At 45.0% G+C, this 15,312-nt stretch overlaps 4 protein-coding genes across 4 annotated transcripts; 3 read left to right on the top strand and 1 right to left on the bottom strand.

Moving 5' to 3' along the window:
• Positions 1-339: 339 nt before the first annotated feature.
• Positions 340-2,923, top strand: LCP9604111_5139 (uncharacterized protein; the record flags this gene model as incomplete). The annotated part of the gene is made up of 12 exons (XM_039072916.1): positions 340-350; positions 403-630; positions 691-1,169; positions 1,214-1,312; positions 1,374-1,754; positions 1,818-1,913; positions 1,976-2,050; positions 2,103-2,137; positions 2,195-2,426; positions 2,497-2,724; positions 2,782-2,818; positions 2,881-2,923. 12 exons carry the CDS (start codon positions 340-342, stop codon positions 2,921-2,923), a joined length of 1,944 nt encoding a protein of 647 aa, XP_038928601.1.
• Positions 2,924-3,264: 341 nt separating this feature from the next.
• Positions 3,265-4,769, bottom strand: LCP9604111_5140 (uncharacterized protein; the record flags this gene model as incomplete). Its single annotated transcript, XM_039072918.1, has 2 exons — positions 3,265-3,995; positions 4,046-4,769. 2 exons carry the CDS (start codon positions 4,767-4,769, stop codon positions 3,265-3,267), a joined length of 1,455 nt encoding a protein of 484 aa, XP_038928602.1.
• Positions 4,770-7,330: 2,561 nt separating this feature from the next.
• On the top strand, positions 7,331-8,486 carry LCP9604111_5141 (transcriptional regulator family: C2H2 zinc finger; the record flags this gene model as incomplete). The annotated part of the gene is made up of 2 exons (XM_039072919.1): positions 7,331-8,182; positions 8,280-8,486. 2 exons carry the CDS (start codon positions 7,331-7,333, stop codon positions 8,484-8,486), a joined length of 1,059 nt encoding a protein of 352 aa, XP_038928603.1.
• Positions 8,487-11,422: 2,936 nt separating this feature from the next.
• On the top strand, positions 11,423-11,993 carry LCP9604111_5142 (uncharacterized protein; the record flags this gene model as incomplete). The annotated part of the gene is made up of 2 exons (XM_039072920.1): positions 11,423-11,539; positions 11,586-11,993. 2 exons carry the CDS (start codon positions 11,423-11,425, stop codon positions 11,991-11,993), a joined length of 525 nt encoding a protein of 174 aa, XP_038928604.1.
• Positions 11,994-15,312: the final 3,319 nt, after the last annotated feature.

A 15,312-nucleotide genomic window follows, 5' to 3' on the forward strand; every position in this document is an offset into this window, starting at 1 on the left:
CCAAAAAAAAAAAACCCCAAAAAAAAAAAAAAAAAAAAAACAACGAATAAACAGACGAGTGCATTCCTCGGGATTATGCCTGGGGGGGGTGTGTTGGACATGGTGGTCACCTGACCATCAGCCCGGTGCGGCAGGCACCAACCCCCATAACTAGATAGTTGGGCATTCTGCCCTTTAGGAATTGACAACTCTCTCCCTCTTCAATTGCATCACTACACTGTAGTCCCATCATATGTCTATGGAACTGGAGTCAAGGATGATATCTATAATATTAAAGGAATCTCGATCAAGCCAATCGGGCTGGTTGATCCTTTTTTTGTTAACTACAATGTAACCTACATGCAAGATGAGTGCGTTGGTTGCCTCCAATTGCAAGATATATCTTTGCTTATGAATATACAGCGCCAACCCTCCTACATTTTGTTACCTTTCGCCTATGAACGGCACCACCGGTGAGCCCGAAAGCGATCCATGCGGGAATTGCGGTCTGGGAATTATGAGAGCACAGCTCGATAATGCAGTGGGGTGGATTGACCGGCTTGCTAGCCAATACCTCTCCTCTGCATCTTCGTGTGGTGTCACAGTACCGCCGTTAGCTGAGCCTACGCCCGTATTTCTCAGTAATTCCAAGTATGCATCCCTCCTTGATAGAGTAAGGCTTCACTGACTAAATATTTCCTTGATCAAAAGAACTATGGTCAGCAACACTTCTACAACTTTAACATACACAGGATCATATATGCCTGTTCCAACTAGCAGCACTTGTGATGAATTTGCAGAGGCAAACTCGGTTGCAACTGATCAGCTTTTAATGGTCAATGGACTACTTGGTGGCTGTACAAATTGGCCAGGAAACCTTACGAGCCTGTGTGTGCAGGCAACTTGTCAGCCCTACCTGGTCCGACGAAATGATACCTGCATCAGTGTTTCACGTGCTCATAAGATTACGCTCACACAGCTTCTTTCGTGGAATCCAACAATCGATCCTGTCTGTGCTAATTGGCCCACCAAGATTGACCATGTGATTTGTGTGGGCAATAATGTGGGATATGTTAAGCCGAGTACATCTTTCGAAGCTTCTACCACTGCAACTGCTGTTTCCATTCCTACCAACGCCGTCGATGGATCTAATACCAAGTGTGCGAAATGGTATAGTGTTGGGAATAATGGTGCGTTATCTTGCGCTTCACTATGAGCATTACTAATGATCTAGACAATTGCGCCTCGATCACTGTCCAGAATGGGATTAGTCTGGATGACTTTGAGTTCCTCAACCCTGAACTCAACGCGAACTGCACAAACCTCTTTCTCGGTAAGTGTTCCCTAGTTTCCTTCCTCTTGTGTTTCTGGATGGGCTCATTTCCGTTCCGTAGACTACTCCTATTGTGTACAGGCTGTCGGTGATATAGCCACCTACTCCGGATATGCCACAACCACAACCAAGTACACAAGCCTCACAGCTGATCCAGCCATAACTTGGGCCAATCTTCCCACGGCGACTCGGCCCGTTTACAACCTAACTACGACAACTTCATCATATCCACTGGCCTCGGGCTCTTTGGACGGATGTTTTGCCACTTTCAATAACAACATGGGTGCGCTTGGATGTTGGGAAGCGGCGTCCATATTTGGTGTCAGTGTGACAAACTTCCTGCTATGGAACCCTAGTATCTTGAACGGGCAGAACTACACAATTTATAATTGCAAGCTGACAAATGAGACACGATACTGTGGTTCATTCTACAACCAAACTTGTGAGTCTTTTTCTTTGCAACGAAAAGAGTCAAACACCATACTTATATTCTTCTTCTATCCAGTGGCCTCAACCTCCACGATGGTTTGGGCTTCAGTTCCGACTGATGCCCCGGCTAATTCTACAACTGAATGTCTCGATTGGTATGAAACTGTAGACGGTCAGTCCACGTCGACCCACGAGTCAGCGATAAAATACTAAATCAGGAGGACCTGACTACAGGCGATGACTGTGACTCAATTTGCCGGTCATACGACATTCCTTTCACGTCACTGTATGAATGGAATCCAAGTGTTGGTATGTTGCATCAGTGAAGGTTGTGTCTTCTTTGCTTCTTACATATTTTTAGGGTCTGATTGCACTAACCTTTGGATGAATACCCCGGTAAGAAACAACGTCATGGCCGTCAAACCGAAACAGAGCTTATACGAATATGTCTAGTATTGTGTAATGGGACATGGCTGGTCTACCGTCGGCTATAACATGAGCACCACTTCATCTAGCACTTCCGCAACTTCTTCCACCGGGGCCCCCCCTGCCCCGACGCAGTCTGGCATTGTTGTCCATTGCCTGGAGTGGTACGTGGCTCAGACAAACGACTCTTGCACGGCGATTGCATCAGCATATAGCATCATACTTGCCCAGTTCAACGCATGGAATCCGGCTGTCGGAGGTAAATATTCTCGAATCATCCTCTATCCCTGCCGACTACATAAGTACCTTGTACTCACACAGAATCACAGAAAACTGCGCCGGCCTTTGGGTAGATGAAGCATACTGTGTGAAAGCCCCCACCACTGCTATAACGACCCACTCTACTGCGGTGACTACCTCTACCCGAGCAACTATGACGCCACTAGCACCAACCCAGGCAGGAATTCCCTCTGAATGCAACGCATACGATGTGGCTCAGCACGGTGATGGATGCGAAGTGTTCGCTTCTCGTAACAATATCACAGTTGATCAGCTTTGTGAGTAGACTCCATTTACGGAATAATGTTGAAGCTCGACATTAACTATTCGCATAGATACCTGGAATCCGGCTTTGAACAATGTTTGCGAAAAGTAAGTTGTTGAACCCTTCTGGTTCACTTGGGTGGAATACTAATAATGTTCTTTGAAAACAGTTTCTGGTTGAACGAAGCTTACTGCATCGGTGTCTCGTCTTAGATTTACCTTATTGTACTGGCGCAATAGCTTAAGTTTGGGATACTGGCAATATTCGAATATGAATTCTTTCTTGTAAGATAATAATATTATATACAATACAAGCCAGATTGAAAGTATATATAGCGTTCACTCCATATTCTTATTGATTTGTGAATGGTACCGGGTTACAGCGCAGGCTCTTTGTGGGTTGTCAATTGCAGCATGATCATCGGGAAGAAGTCAAGGGATTAAGCACAGATTGCCACCATTCATCCTCATTATAGAGCCACTTTGTTCCTAAAGTGACTTGCAGATATTGATGTCGGTGTAAACGCTTTGCAGGATCGAATGAAACTTCTACCTCAGAGAAGGTCAAATTCAACTCCAAGATCACCTCCAGTACGCGCGGAAGCAACCTGTTTCCAGAGTTGTAAGACTTCATCGCTTGGCTCGAATGCTTTCGGATCATCACCACTAGACCAGGTCGCATTCGCTACTCCATCCCTCACCCTGTACCAAAACTCGTGTCGATTCCAGCCGTTCGTCACCTCCAAAAACATATTATCCAGCTTGGGCATGCAAAGAGCGGCATTGGCAGCTGAGAGATAATACGCATTGAACAACTCGTGAATGGGCTTAGTTCGGAATATTTTGCCCATGCGGTCCTCCGGGGCAATCCAATCTTTATCGGTGTCATCCATCTCATTATAGTCTGAGCCTGGGTCACTCGAGTCATAATCATCCTCATCTTTAGATTCTTGAGGTTCTTCCTTTGCGAACATCCAGTTTCCACTTGGAGTCACCGGCTCGTATCCCAACCACAGATCGGTAAAATGGGGCCAAAAGGGAAGCTGGAGATTGTGATTCTGTTCATCTGTGGGCCAGAATACTTCTTTTCCAAGCACACATTGGGCCCCGCCCATTTCTTTCAATTGTTGCGAGAACTCCCGTAATCTCGAGCTTAGCGGGTCTGTTTTTCCTTTTACAGTTGAAGCCGCTGGGGAATAGTTTTGATCGAAAGGGGCCATATAGCAGAAGTCAAGGTGGAGCTGCCGTATACTGGCAGGCCATAGTAGAATAGAATCCGCGAAATCTAGATTTCCGATTAGCACATACCCTACCGGGCATTGTTATGTAGTATACCGTTTCTATGGCGTTTTCTCAGTTCTGGGTCCCATTTGCAAGAATCATTCAAATAAAGCACTAGGCGGTATAGTCGAGGAAACTTCGACACGATGAAAGAACAAGAAGCTGGTTCAATTTTCCTTCTATTTATCGCTCCCATGATTTCAAGGGAAGTGATTGTGGGGACGGCCGGGCATTTGATACCAACGACCTCCTCATTGAATTGAAGGTATGATCTTTCGAATCTCTTATCCTGGAAATCATTGCTTGGGTAAGATTCTTCTATCCGCTTTTCCCGCTCCCTCTTTGCCTCAGGGGTTTGACCTAGAAGATCATCGGGGGACCGGGCCTCAATCGAAAGACTAAATTCGGCTTCTTCTTTTGCTGGCCATTTGGCCAGAGTAATGAAAAGTGAGTGGATCGATGTGGTGAAAATCTTGTTGTTTCGTTGCATCTCCCCTTCATTTTCGTAGCGCGTGAACGCGTCGTCATCATCATAGTATGACTCCAGTTGAATAATCAAATCGACCTTTCGAACATAGCTCCTTCTTCGGTCCCATGATAGCTCATTGAATTCTGCTAACCGCTTGGGGGTGTTGATTTTGAGGGATGAAAATGTTTTGCTCTCGATGATCGCCTGCCAGTCGCGACTGATTGTTGCATATTTGGCTAAATGGAGGTCGTCGTGGGAAATGTACTCCAAAATAATGGATGTCAACTCTGGCGGTAGTGAAAAGCCCATATTGTCTTGTTGAGGACAAAGCTCAGGGGTCGTGCAGTCTATAGCCGCCTGCGCCAGAGTGGGATTCTGCCCATAGTAAATTCTGACCGCCTTATATTTATATCTTTTTCTTAAAACGGGCATTAAGAATTGGCAATTCACTGGGCTGCTTATCTCCTTCATTTTCCTGGCCTGTCGAGCGGTTTGGGGCATCCATTTTGCCCACAGGAGAAAGTCAAAGGCCTGGGTAGTACCGTTTCCATCAGACCTTGGTGTCTCTTATATATAAGAGACTATGCAGACGCAGGTGACTAAATACTGAGTATACTGAGTTTTACCATCACAACAGTAACGTATTTCACTACCGAGCCGGCCACACCACCCAAAACGCGTCCATGAATTAGCACTTAGTCAATTCAACCACCCACCATGCCACCAATTCACTCCCGAAGCTCTAAAAATTTAGTAGAGCAAGAGGGTAGAATCTTATTAGCTACCGAGGCTTTTAAGAATCAAGAAATCTCTTTAATTCGTGAAGTGGCGCGCCGTTTTAACATACCACGTTCAACCCTCCAAGACCGACTACGCGGCTACCAACACCACACGATTTCTCGCGCTAATTCATCTAATATAACTAGAATTGAAGAGGAATCTCTTTAAAAATAGATACTCTCTATGGATTCTCGTGGAGCAGCCCCCCGGCCCTCTACCGTTCGAGAAATGGCGGATCTTCTTCTTTAATAACGTGGAACCACCCCGGTTATTTTAGTCGGCGAAAATTAGGTTATAAAATTTATAAAACGGTACCCTCTTCTTTCCTCCTAATTCTCGAAACGGTATAACTACGAATGTGCGAAATATAAAGACCCGAAAATCATTGGGGAGTGTTTTAAACTTATTTAAAAAACCATCCTTCAATTTAGGATCGACCCTAATAATATTTATAACTTTGATAAGACCGATTTCGCGATAGGATAATAGTAACCGCGAAGGTTATTATAAGGAGTAAATACTACAGTCGGCGACCGGTTTTATAACCTAGAAATCATAAGTAGATAACGGTAATCGAGTGTACGAATGCTTCCGGTTAGGTACTTACTCTATATATGATTTTGAAAGGTAAAGTCTTTATTGAATCTTGGACCTATGGCCTTCCGGATGATTGGCGATTTAAACTTAGTCCGAATAGTTAGACCTCCGATGAAATTGGAATTCAATAGCTTTAAAAACTCTTTATTCCTTCGACTTCTTTACTTCCGAAGGGGAGGTATCGACTTTTAATACTCGATAGACACGGTGGTTATTTAACCTCGAAATTTGATGAAATTTGTGAGTAAAATGGTATTATACTAATCTGTATGCCTCTACATTCATCCCATCTTTTACAGCCTTTTAATATTAGCTATTTCGCGGTGTTAAAAAAGTCCTATAGCCGGCTAGTTGAAACAAAAATGCGGAGTAGGAAATCATATCGATAAAGATGATTTCCTTCCGGCATACCTAGAAGCACGAATTGAAGCCTTCAAATCGGAAACAATTAGAAATAGCTTCGGAGCTGCCGGTTTAGTGCCTTTTGCACCCGATGGAGTGATTTCAAAGCTTGATATCTGGCTTCGAACACCTACCCCCCCCCCTAGCAGGGGTAGTGAATCAAGCCGAAATCTTACCCCAAAAACACATTCTACGGAGAAAGAACTACGTCGACAGGCTTCATCAATCAAAGCTTTACTTCGAACAAGATCTCGAAGTTCCACTAAGCCCATCGGATCGTGCATTAAACCAGCTTATAAAAGGCTTCCGCCTTACAATGCAAGGTGCCATCTTACTCGCGAAAGAAAATAAGGAATTACGTGCCGCCAGAGATCTCGATGTCTGAGACTAGTTTGGACTCGATCGCATCAAGAAAACGAGAGCCGAGAAAATCCGAGTGACGCAGGTGGGACGGTGGGAGGAATGAGGGAGAAGCAAGGAGGAGAGAAGAAACGGGAAACCAATGAAACTCACAGATAATTAAACATTGATCCTTGAGATCTCTGGGCAAGCCAAGTAAGGTCTCAACACGAGAGGGGACTCTCTTCGAGCTCGTGTCCCCAGCCGAGCGCAAGATCGCCCCGCAGACGAAGGAAAATATTTACCTACTGCCTTCGCGGGAGCTTGTCCAGGCATGTTGCTGCCACTAAGAATTTCATTGCCTGGCAATCCGACCTTGAGAAATGCAAACGGGTTCAGGCCTTCCAGAACGATCCTCGCCTCGTTACTGTCACGGTCAGGATTAGGATTGGTTTATGGTACTGTACATACCGGGCTGGGAATTCTATCGGTTCCGAGAGATGCAGTATGGACTAGTACTAGAATTAACCAATGAGGCCATTGCACAGTACTTGAGATGTGTATTTCTATATAATCCTGATAGCAAAATAAACGGGCGCTATCAAGCTGATTCAGCAGTTGATGCCTTGGGAATCAGGAAGCAGTGGGTGTTGAATGAAACAAATAACGCTAGTAAGATTCCTCTCCACTTTAACCGACACTATTCAATTCCACGCATTCAACCATCTCGCTACTAGTCTGGTCTACTCATTATGGCATTCTGTTCCTCGTGCAATCGATCGTTCAGATCCGAGACCTCCCTTGACCAACACATAAAAGACTCACCAGCCCATGCTATAAAGTTCTACTGTGGCCTATGTTCGATCTGGCTCCTCGACATTGATGCTCTTGAAGAACACATCCGAACCTCCCCTCCTCACAGTGCACCCACGCGCAACACATCCAAGTTCAAGTGCGATATCTGCTCGACAACTTTTGTTAGCCAGAACTTCCTTAACGACCATCTCCAGTACTCACCTCTGAATGCCACCTCATTCGCACACAAACTTTACAGTTTAGTCTACCTTACACGAAAAGAATTAGAAGAAAATCTCCAGAATTTACAAGCGCATACTCCAAACTTTGAATGCAAATCTTGTACACGCCTCTTCAATGACCAGAGCGCTCTTGATCGGCATCTTCAGTCTTCGTCGGCTCATACCCCAACTTTCGAATGTGATCCATGCGATCGATCATTCGTCAGTCAAGATGCGCTAGATGCACATATACAAAGCTCGAAAGCTCACGCTGGAGAACGTCACGGTGTCCCTTTACAAGGATATCGTTCAAACCCCACACCACTAGACATCTTTTTCGCATACTATACATCCTTCAAATACGACCCCACACTTCCACCGTCCGTATCATACGCAAAGCTCGTGGACTTCTACGACTGGGATAGAAACGACCCGGAAGCTCGAACAGCACGCAGGGAGTATCAAAATTCACTGGAAGATGAAGTCCGACTCTGGTTTGGGTCGGAGAGCGATCTTGCTTCCTGGCATTCTCTTTGTCGGGCTGTTGGGATTGAACCATTGCCTAGGACTTGTAATGCTGCTAGAGTGGTATGTAAAAATTATTTCCCTATCTTCTTACCTGTGGGGTTTGACTTTATGGAATGGGACATGGACTGGTGGCTGACGTCGTCTGCGTTCTATTTAGGCTATCCGAAATGTATATGTCAATATTGTTGATTTGATTCATTGGGCTCGTATGGGGCTGGGAGATAGGCCGGTTCACCGGTTTAAGAATATTGGGGAGCTGAGTCAATATACTAAGCTCACGAATAAGTTCTATTCCTGTAGAGGTCCTGAAAAAGGGGAGGATAATGTTGTTCTTCGACATTTGCTTCGCCATATCCTTTCCTAAGACTAGTTTCTAATGGATTGATACATGTGCTCAAGCTGTCACCAGGTTAATCGGGCGGGGAGTGGAGTTTGGTCTACCAGAAGATAATGGACCCTTACTGATAGCGTTGTTCCATTCGCCAGTCCTGGATGTGCTAGGCCAGATTTAGATTGAGGCGGGTCTGGCCAAACCTTGACAAGAGCCAAATATTACCAATATTTCCACCTTGATAGTTTGCGGTCCGATAGAGCCCCTCCGCCCAACAGAATGCGACATCCGCTATTAAGGTGTAGAGCAGTCCTAAATGTGAATGTTTTTGTGAATCGCAAGTGTTGTGAAGAGTAGTGTGTCCGTCAAAACCAAGGCTTGGCGGGCCTTAACCTTGAGCTCCAGGGACCGCCAAGAAAAGTTCTAGGTATAAATAATCATAGATTGTCCTAATTAGGAAATAATTCACTTATAAATCATAATTTATACACCTTTTATCCCTCTTGGCGGGCCTTTTAGCGGTCCTCTTAGCGGTCCCGGTCCCGGAATTTAGGACCTGGCCCGAACTATTCCTAGGTCTAGTTGTGGTGAGTGTTCTGGTTGGTGTGGGTGGTGGAAGGTGACCGTTTTGGTGATCGGTCGGGCGCTTGATGTGAGTGTTAGTGTGAGTGTTGCGAGTGTCGTGAGTGTTGCACCCACATGACAGATGTATCGATTTGCATTGTTTCAACTCCGTGTCACTTTTTGTCCCATCTTTTGGTGAAGTTGGCTTACAACCCCCAGTCTGATTGAGCTGGTCGAACGCAATCAACAGATTCCCTTTTCCATTATGGTCATGCAATAGATACGCCCAAGACCAGACCTAATTGGTGTAGAAGCATGTGATGAGGTGCCGCTCAAACATTACGATTCGTTGGCTCAATCGAATATCTTGATGTGATGGACTCTATTCCTCACGTAGTCATCGCTTCAGGCGGCGATTGCAAGTCACCCGAACCTACTCTACATTGGAATGCCTTCACCCTATAGCGATCGGGAGAATGAAGTTAGCTTTGCCACAAAGACAAGCAATTTATTGAAAGCTTTGGAAAGCTTTGGACGAGCATACAATCAACATTACCGAGTATTCCCCAATAACTACAAACTATATTTCCAGCCAATGTGGATCAATATCTATTCATCGGTGATTCTTGGGTCTTGAGCTCTCGTTGGTTTGGCTATGCCTCGGGGTAAAAAGGTCATCTTGCCCCCTCTATTCCTACCTAAGATGACCAGTGTTATATTGGTAAGCTATCAATAACAGGTTTTTGCCTCACCTTCTCCTTGCAGCGGACTTGAAATGGCCGTCTGCGGAGGTACGGCTTACCTGTCATGAAGACAGACAGGAAAATCAGCGCGCCTCGGTGTCTTTTGAATATGTAGGCTAGGAAAAACTTTACTACCTGCCCTCCAAGGAAAACAAGGATCACCCATTGGACGCTAGTAGCCTGATCCATGACTCACATGTTCTGGTGGCCAAGACTAGGTACAAAGAGACGGCAAAGAGCTGTGGCTCTTGCGCTCTTGCACTGTGGTCGAATGTCCTCGGTTCTATTGAAAATCGCATCATTTTCAAAATCAGTGGAATTCAGACTTGTCAGGCTAAGGTTCATATACCTGCGACGTGGATATTCGCGCTTTCTCTTGTGAACACACACAGAGACAGTACGATAGATCAGCTCAGTCGACTGCTATAGCGGAGACATCTTTGGATAAACACTTTGACCAGCTAACCCAAAACTCGTATCTTTGATCGGCGGGCGTGAATGGCAGTGCATCTGGTGGAGATACATCCCTCACATGCGCCGTCTGGCTTGCTGGTCCATGATGTATTCTATAAAGCCAGTACAGCGGATTTTAGTACTGGGTCAAAGAGAAAGAACTTATCAAATGCCTCGGGCACAAAGCTTGCTCGATTTTGCGTAGTCAAATGATTAAATTGTAGAGCAAATTGCCGGGGGTAGAGGACGTATTTATAGGCTTCTTGGCTCCTTCTGTTGCGCAAGTGCTCTGCTTGGTAGAAAGCGTTGATGGACACCTCTCTTAATTGAGGCCTGTTGAAACCCGTGGCTTCTTTTTACAGCGACTATTTGCACCGACCTTTTTGATACCTTCAATGCTCAGCACGAGAGACGAGCAAGAGCCGTGTTGAAGAACAGGAAGCTGAGTCGGTCAAGAAACCTTGGCTGACTGTTGAACCCTTCACGGCTCTCTAAAATTGAGGCACTGGATACTATTCAATCCGCAATGACAGGCTCATATTTGTGTTATGATCATCTCATCTGTGAGCGACTCAGCGTTGATTCACCGAAAAGCGCCTTCAATTTTATCCCTAGAAATCATGGAATTTTTTTCCTAGCCTCGCTTTAGTGTTGTGTTGGTTGTGTTGAGCTGTGGGTCTGTCTGTCTAGACTGCGGAAAGCGAGGTCACAGTAGGATGTGCGGGTGATCGACCCGTCAACCCGTTGAAGCTTGGCCCAACGTTGTCAACACTCAATTTTCTAACTTGTGACCATGAAGATACATTAAGTTATTTTTTCGCTTTCTTTTTGGACCTTTTTTTTAGGTTACTGTAAGTTCTATAATGTTCCGTTTGTCGACTTTCTGAGACTTTCAACGAGAGTGGAAAGAGGTGTCCGATTGAAATATATATCTCCCCGATGAGCGCTCATATCTGACCCTCAATATCGTGAGGCGATCAAATTTCCCTGACCGACTCGTTGATCACTATCCTATGATCAAGTTGACTGTCAACAGCCCGCTGAAAAGTAAAACAACTCCAGTCAGAATTTGACTGCTTCGGTTGACCGTTGTGGTGATTGTAAAACCCAGCCCATACACACCGGCGTCTGCATATTCTATAAGAGACACCAAGGATCGATGGAAATGGTATTGTCCAGAGCCGTGACTTTCTCCTGCGGACAAGATGAATGCACAAATCAGCTCGAAAAAAAGACCAGGAAATTGGAGGAGAGCAGCCGCCCAGTGAATTGCCCATCCTTGGTGAGAAGGACAAATCACAGGAAACTTCCGACCATGTCTCATTGGTAAGTGAAACGATTCGGCTTCAAACGCTTTTGCTGACCATTGCAGCCCTCCCCTTCGCAACAGGAAACAAAAATAAGACACACCCTGGCGACCGAGCCATTTCAACCGATCTTGCAGGTTCTAGCAGACCTCGAGCGCGACGATCCCAAGTTCGCCTTTCCAGCAGCTCGACTTGTTGGACTCTATCGCCGCCTATGGGAGTCGTGCGTATCCAAGCATATCGATGGCCAGAAGCTAGAGCAGGACAACCTTGCTTTGAAGGAGACTGGTACGCACCTGAGAAAAGAGAGAGATGGTCTTCAGGTTCGCCACGACAAGCAGCTGTCTCGGCTGCACTTTTTCGATCAGGTATTGGAATTATCCCGGGAGAGGCTGGTTAGGGTACTCGATAACTGGAACCACCCTTCGAGACTCAATCTGGCAGGGTTGCCGGATAATGCAAGAGGAGAGTGAGGGATCGGCTATCTGGAGTTATCCTTCCTATTGTTAAAGCAGAAACACTACAATGACGTTTTAATTGAAGGAGAACTACAGTATGAACAGCAGATTATATTCCTTGTGTCTGCGAATAATCCCCTATATTCTGGACCGGTCTCACTTATAACCACCCAATATTTTATACACAAAAAACTCCGGATCCAGGGAGAGTGTGGTCGGTAGCGTACCTAGCGGAGAAAGTGTCGATTAACTCGAGTATTATAGAAGTTCCATACGAGGCCGCAGAGACAGTCGGAAGCTATTACCTATTGCACTAAAATCATAGATCGTATCTAGCAACTGTCCGCGTACCCGACAGAGATTCCCTAGGGCAGTTTCAACCTAGGGTAGGAAGAACAGATGCTCTCCTATACTCTCGCCAGGTTTCCGATCAAATAGGACTAGTCGAGTCTCTACCCAGTGCACTTCGTTAGAGAAAGCGAAAGCTGACATATAGAGGAACAAGTCGCTAGCCTAAGTAGACATGGACAGAGGGTCTAGACCAGTCCACCTGAAGGCTGACAGCTTCTCGTAAGTAGGATAGAAAAGGCATTCGATCACAGACGACCCTGAAGTCTCATCTCCTGCAGGCTCACCCTCATCCGAGGGAATCTACCGAGAATTTTCGGAGTCAGTGGCGAGACAGGGAGGTGGTGTCGGTATGCCAGAGCACTCTTGCCAGATGGCGTGAAGGTCAAGATCCAAAATCACAGTCTACCAATTTTAGCACAAATAATTATGAAAGCAACCGGTACAGACCATTTTTGTTCGATTCATTCATTTCGGTTCAAAACTCGCCGTCGAAGGCTATACTATAGGGAGAATACAGAAGTTTATAAGCTAGCGATCTAACGGGGGTTAGGAAGGACAGAATGCCGCAGGATAAGCAGAGGTTTTATCTATGCTTGATTGCATAAGGTCTGGACGTATTAGGAGGAATTATGGCCAGATACTAAATGCCCTAAACTAAGCGTTGGGTATATCAACAGCCGTGAAATGTTTACACCCTGTCACCAAACCCAACGGAACATCACCGGCGGTTATATAGGCCTCTAGAAAGAGGGATGATATTCGGGACAGAAGGCAGTAGATAGTAGAACTATTCAGGTATCGTTATCGCCCACGAGCGCTCGACAACGCCGAGACCTCATCACAGCCCATTAACATAGAAGGCTTTAGGATCGCTTGCTTATAAGGCTGAAACGACGCCGTTACAAAGTGCTCGAACTGCTCGCTTTCGATCCCACAGTATCAATGTCTACTCATCGCAGACCTGTAGAAGGATATCGCTATCGCTTACTAGCCACTCATTTAACCATTAAAGCTGTCGCTGCTCATCCTCAAGTCATATCTCCTCAGCAGACTTAACGATATAGCATTCCTACAGGCAAAAGTACAAGTCGAGCAGTTTGAGGGCTGGTATAGCCAGGGCATCGTTATGGTATAGAAGCTTTATGAACTCCACCGTAAGGAAACCGGGTATACGCACTAGAACCTATATAGTATTAGTGATCTTATTCGTTTACTATCGAAGAGGGTATAACCGACCTCGGGTTCAATAATTATACCGTTTAAAGATTGCTATAGATGGCTTTACAACTCATTCTCATCTTCTGGGTCGTGGGAAACCCGGCACTATCTCTTAGCTAGCCGGTCACATAGGCAAGGCGAAGTAGGATAGTCCATCGTGGCCTTAGAATGAAATACAAGAGACATTATACTGAAGAGTCTTTTATAGCCCAGCAGTCCCACCGAGGCTACTATCATACCACCTATAACCGTACCGGCCTAAGTTCGACCGCCTTTAAAAGAGTCAGTAAGCGGTTACCTCAACGGTTACCTCAACTGTTGACGCTCGATTTCATCTACTATTCACCCCGAGTTACTCAATTTAATGTGAAAATGCGCAACAGATAAAGCCTTAAAACAAAGACTCGTATAAACTACCTCCTAATAATAGTTTATAAGTATAACTTTACTACATTAGATACTATATATCAAGAAGTCGTTAAAGTCGAACGTGACTTTATTGTGAATAAACTTATTCGAAGCGTGGAGGTACAGATAATAATTCCGAGAGTTCATATCAAGTGACGCTGAAAACAGCCATCTTACATTATATCACAAGAGGTATAGATAGGTTTCACAGACCACCAAATTTCATCCTCGGAGACCGCCTTAACAATGTTTGACAAGTATTATCGGATTCTATTCTGGTTCGAATAGCCCTTTAGATACAGTCATCTCTTGCTAGATCAAGCGATCTCTTCAAACTAAAGCGTTTAAGTCTAATATTTACCAAAAGAGCATTAACTATTAAGAAATAACCATCCTTAACTGCCAACATCAATAGATCCTCAAAATATTCATTCCGAAGGTTAACATCAATTTAATTATAATACAATAGTGCCTAGACCATCTCCAAGTCACCACCATAGGCAGTAATACAGAGTGCAGTATCGTAAGATACAATCGTACTTTCATTGATATTCAGACGTATGCCTTATTACACTAATAGCCTAACCACATCGTGATAGCCGTATACAGCCGCTTAACAGATTAGCGGATCTATAAAGCCCCTCCTATTAATCTCCAAGCTCCCTATACTCAGCAGATAAGCAACCGTACTCACATATCCACAGGATACAGCAATAGAGATTAGAAAGTGACCTACAACGCAGAGATTCGGATCGATCTCTAGTACTGTAAGCAGTCGTCGTAGAAGCACAGTATCTAATCTAGTCGCAGCGTGGTATAGAGATATAGACAGCATTTCGAATCTCCTACGGCCCCCAATTAGATTAACGTCGATTTTTTTCTAGGCTAATAGCCTTTCGGTTATTCATAGTAGGACGAGTAAGTAGAAAGCTAAGCGGCGTATTTCCATATTTATCTATACAGTTCACATTTATATACAGGTAACTTAGGAGCAAATCGACCACTTCAGGGCGATTACTTTTAACAGCGAGATAGATCGGCGTATAACCTTTACGGTCCTAGGTATCTAGCGCTAGGTCCTTTCGCCTTAGAAGCCGCTGGACAGCGGCAACAGAACCATAGGCTACTGCTTGATATAGCGGTAGCTAAGCGTCCTGTAATGATTGAGTTCTAAGAAATAAGTCGGAGTCAGGGTCGTTAGAAAGAATCATTTTCATCACGGGTCTATAGAAGCGATATACCCAGGCCCACAGTGATTCGCCTGAATCATCCTATAGATCAGGGTTACTACCTCTTAATAGCAGAAGATATACAAACTCTATCCTACCAGCGAAAACCACTAGGTAGAGCGCCGTTC

The sequence above is a fragment of the Penicillium roqueforti genome (genome assembly GCF_015533775.1).
Source record: "Penicillium roqueforti strain LCP96 04111 chromosome Unknown scaffold_12, whole genome shotgun sequence".
Classification (NCBI taxonomy): Eukaryota; Fungi; Ascomycota; class Eurotiomycetes; order Eurotiales; family Aspergillaceae; genus Penicillium; species Penicillium roqueforti.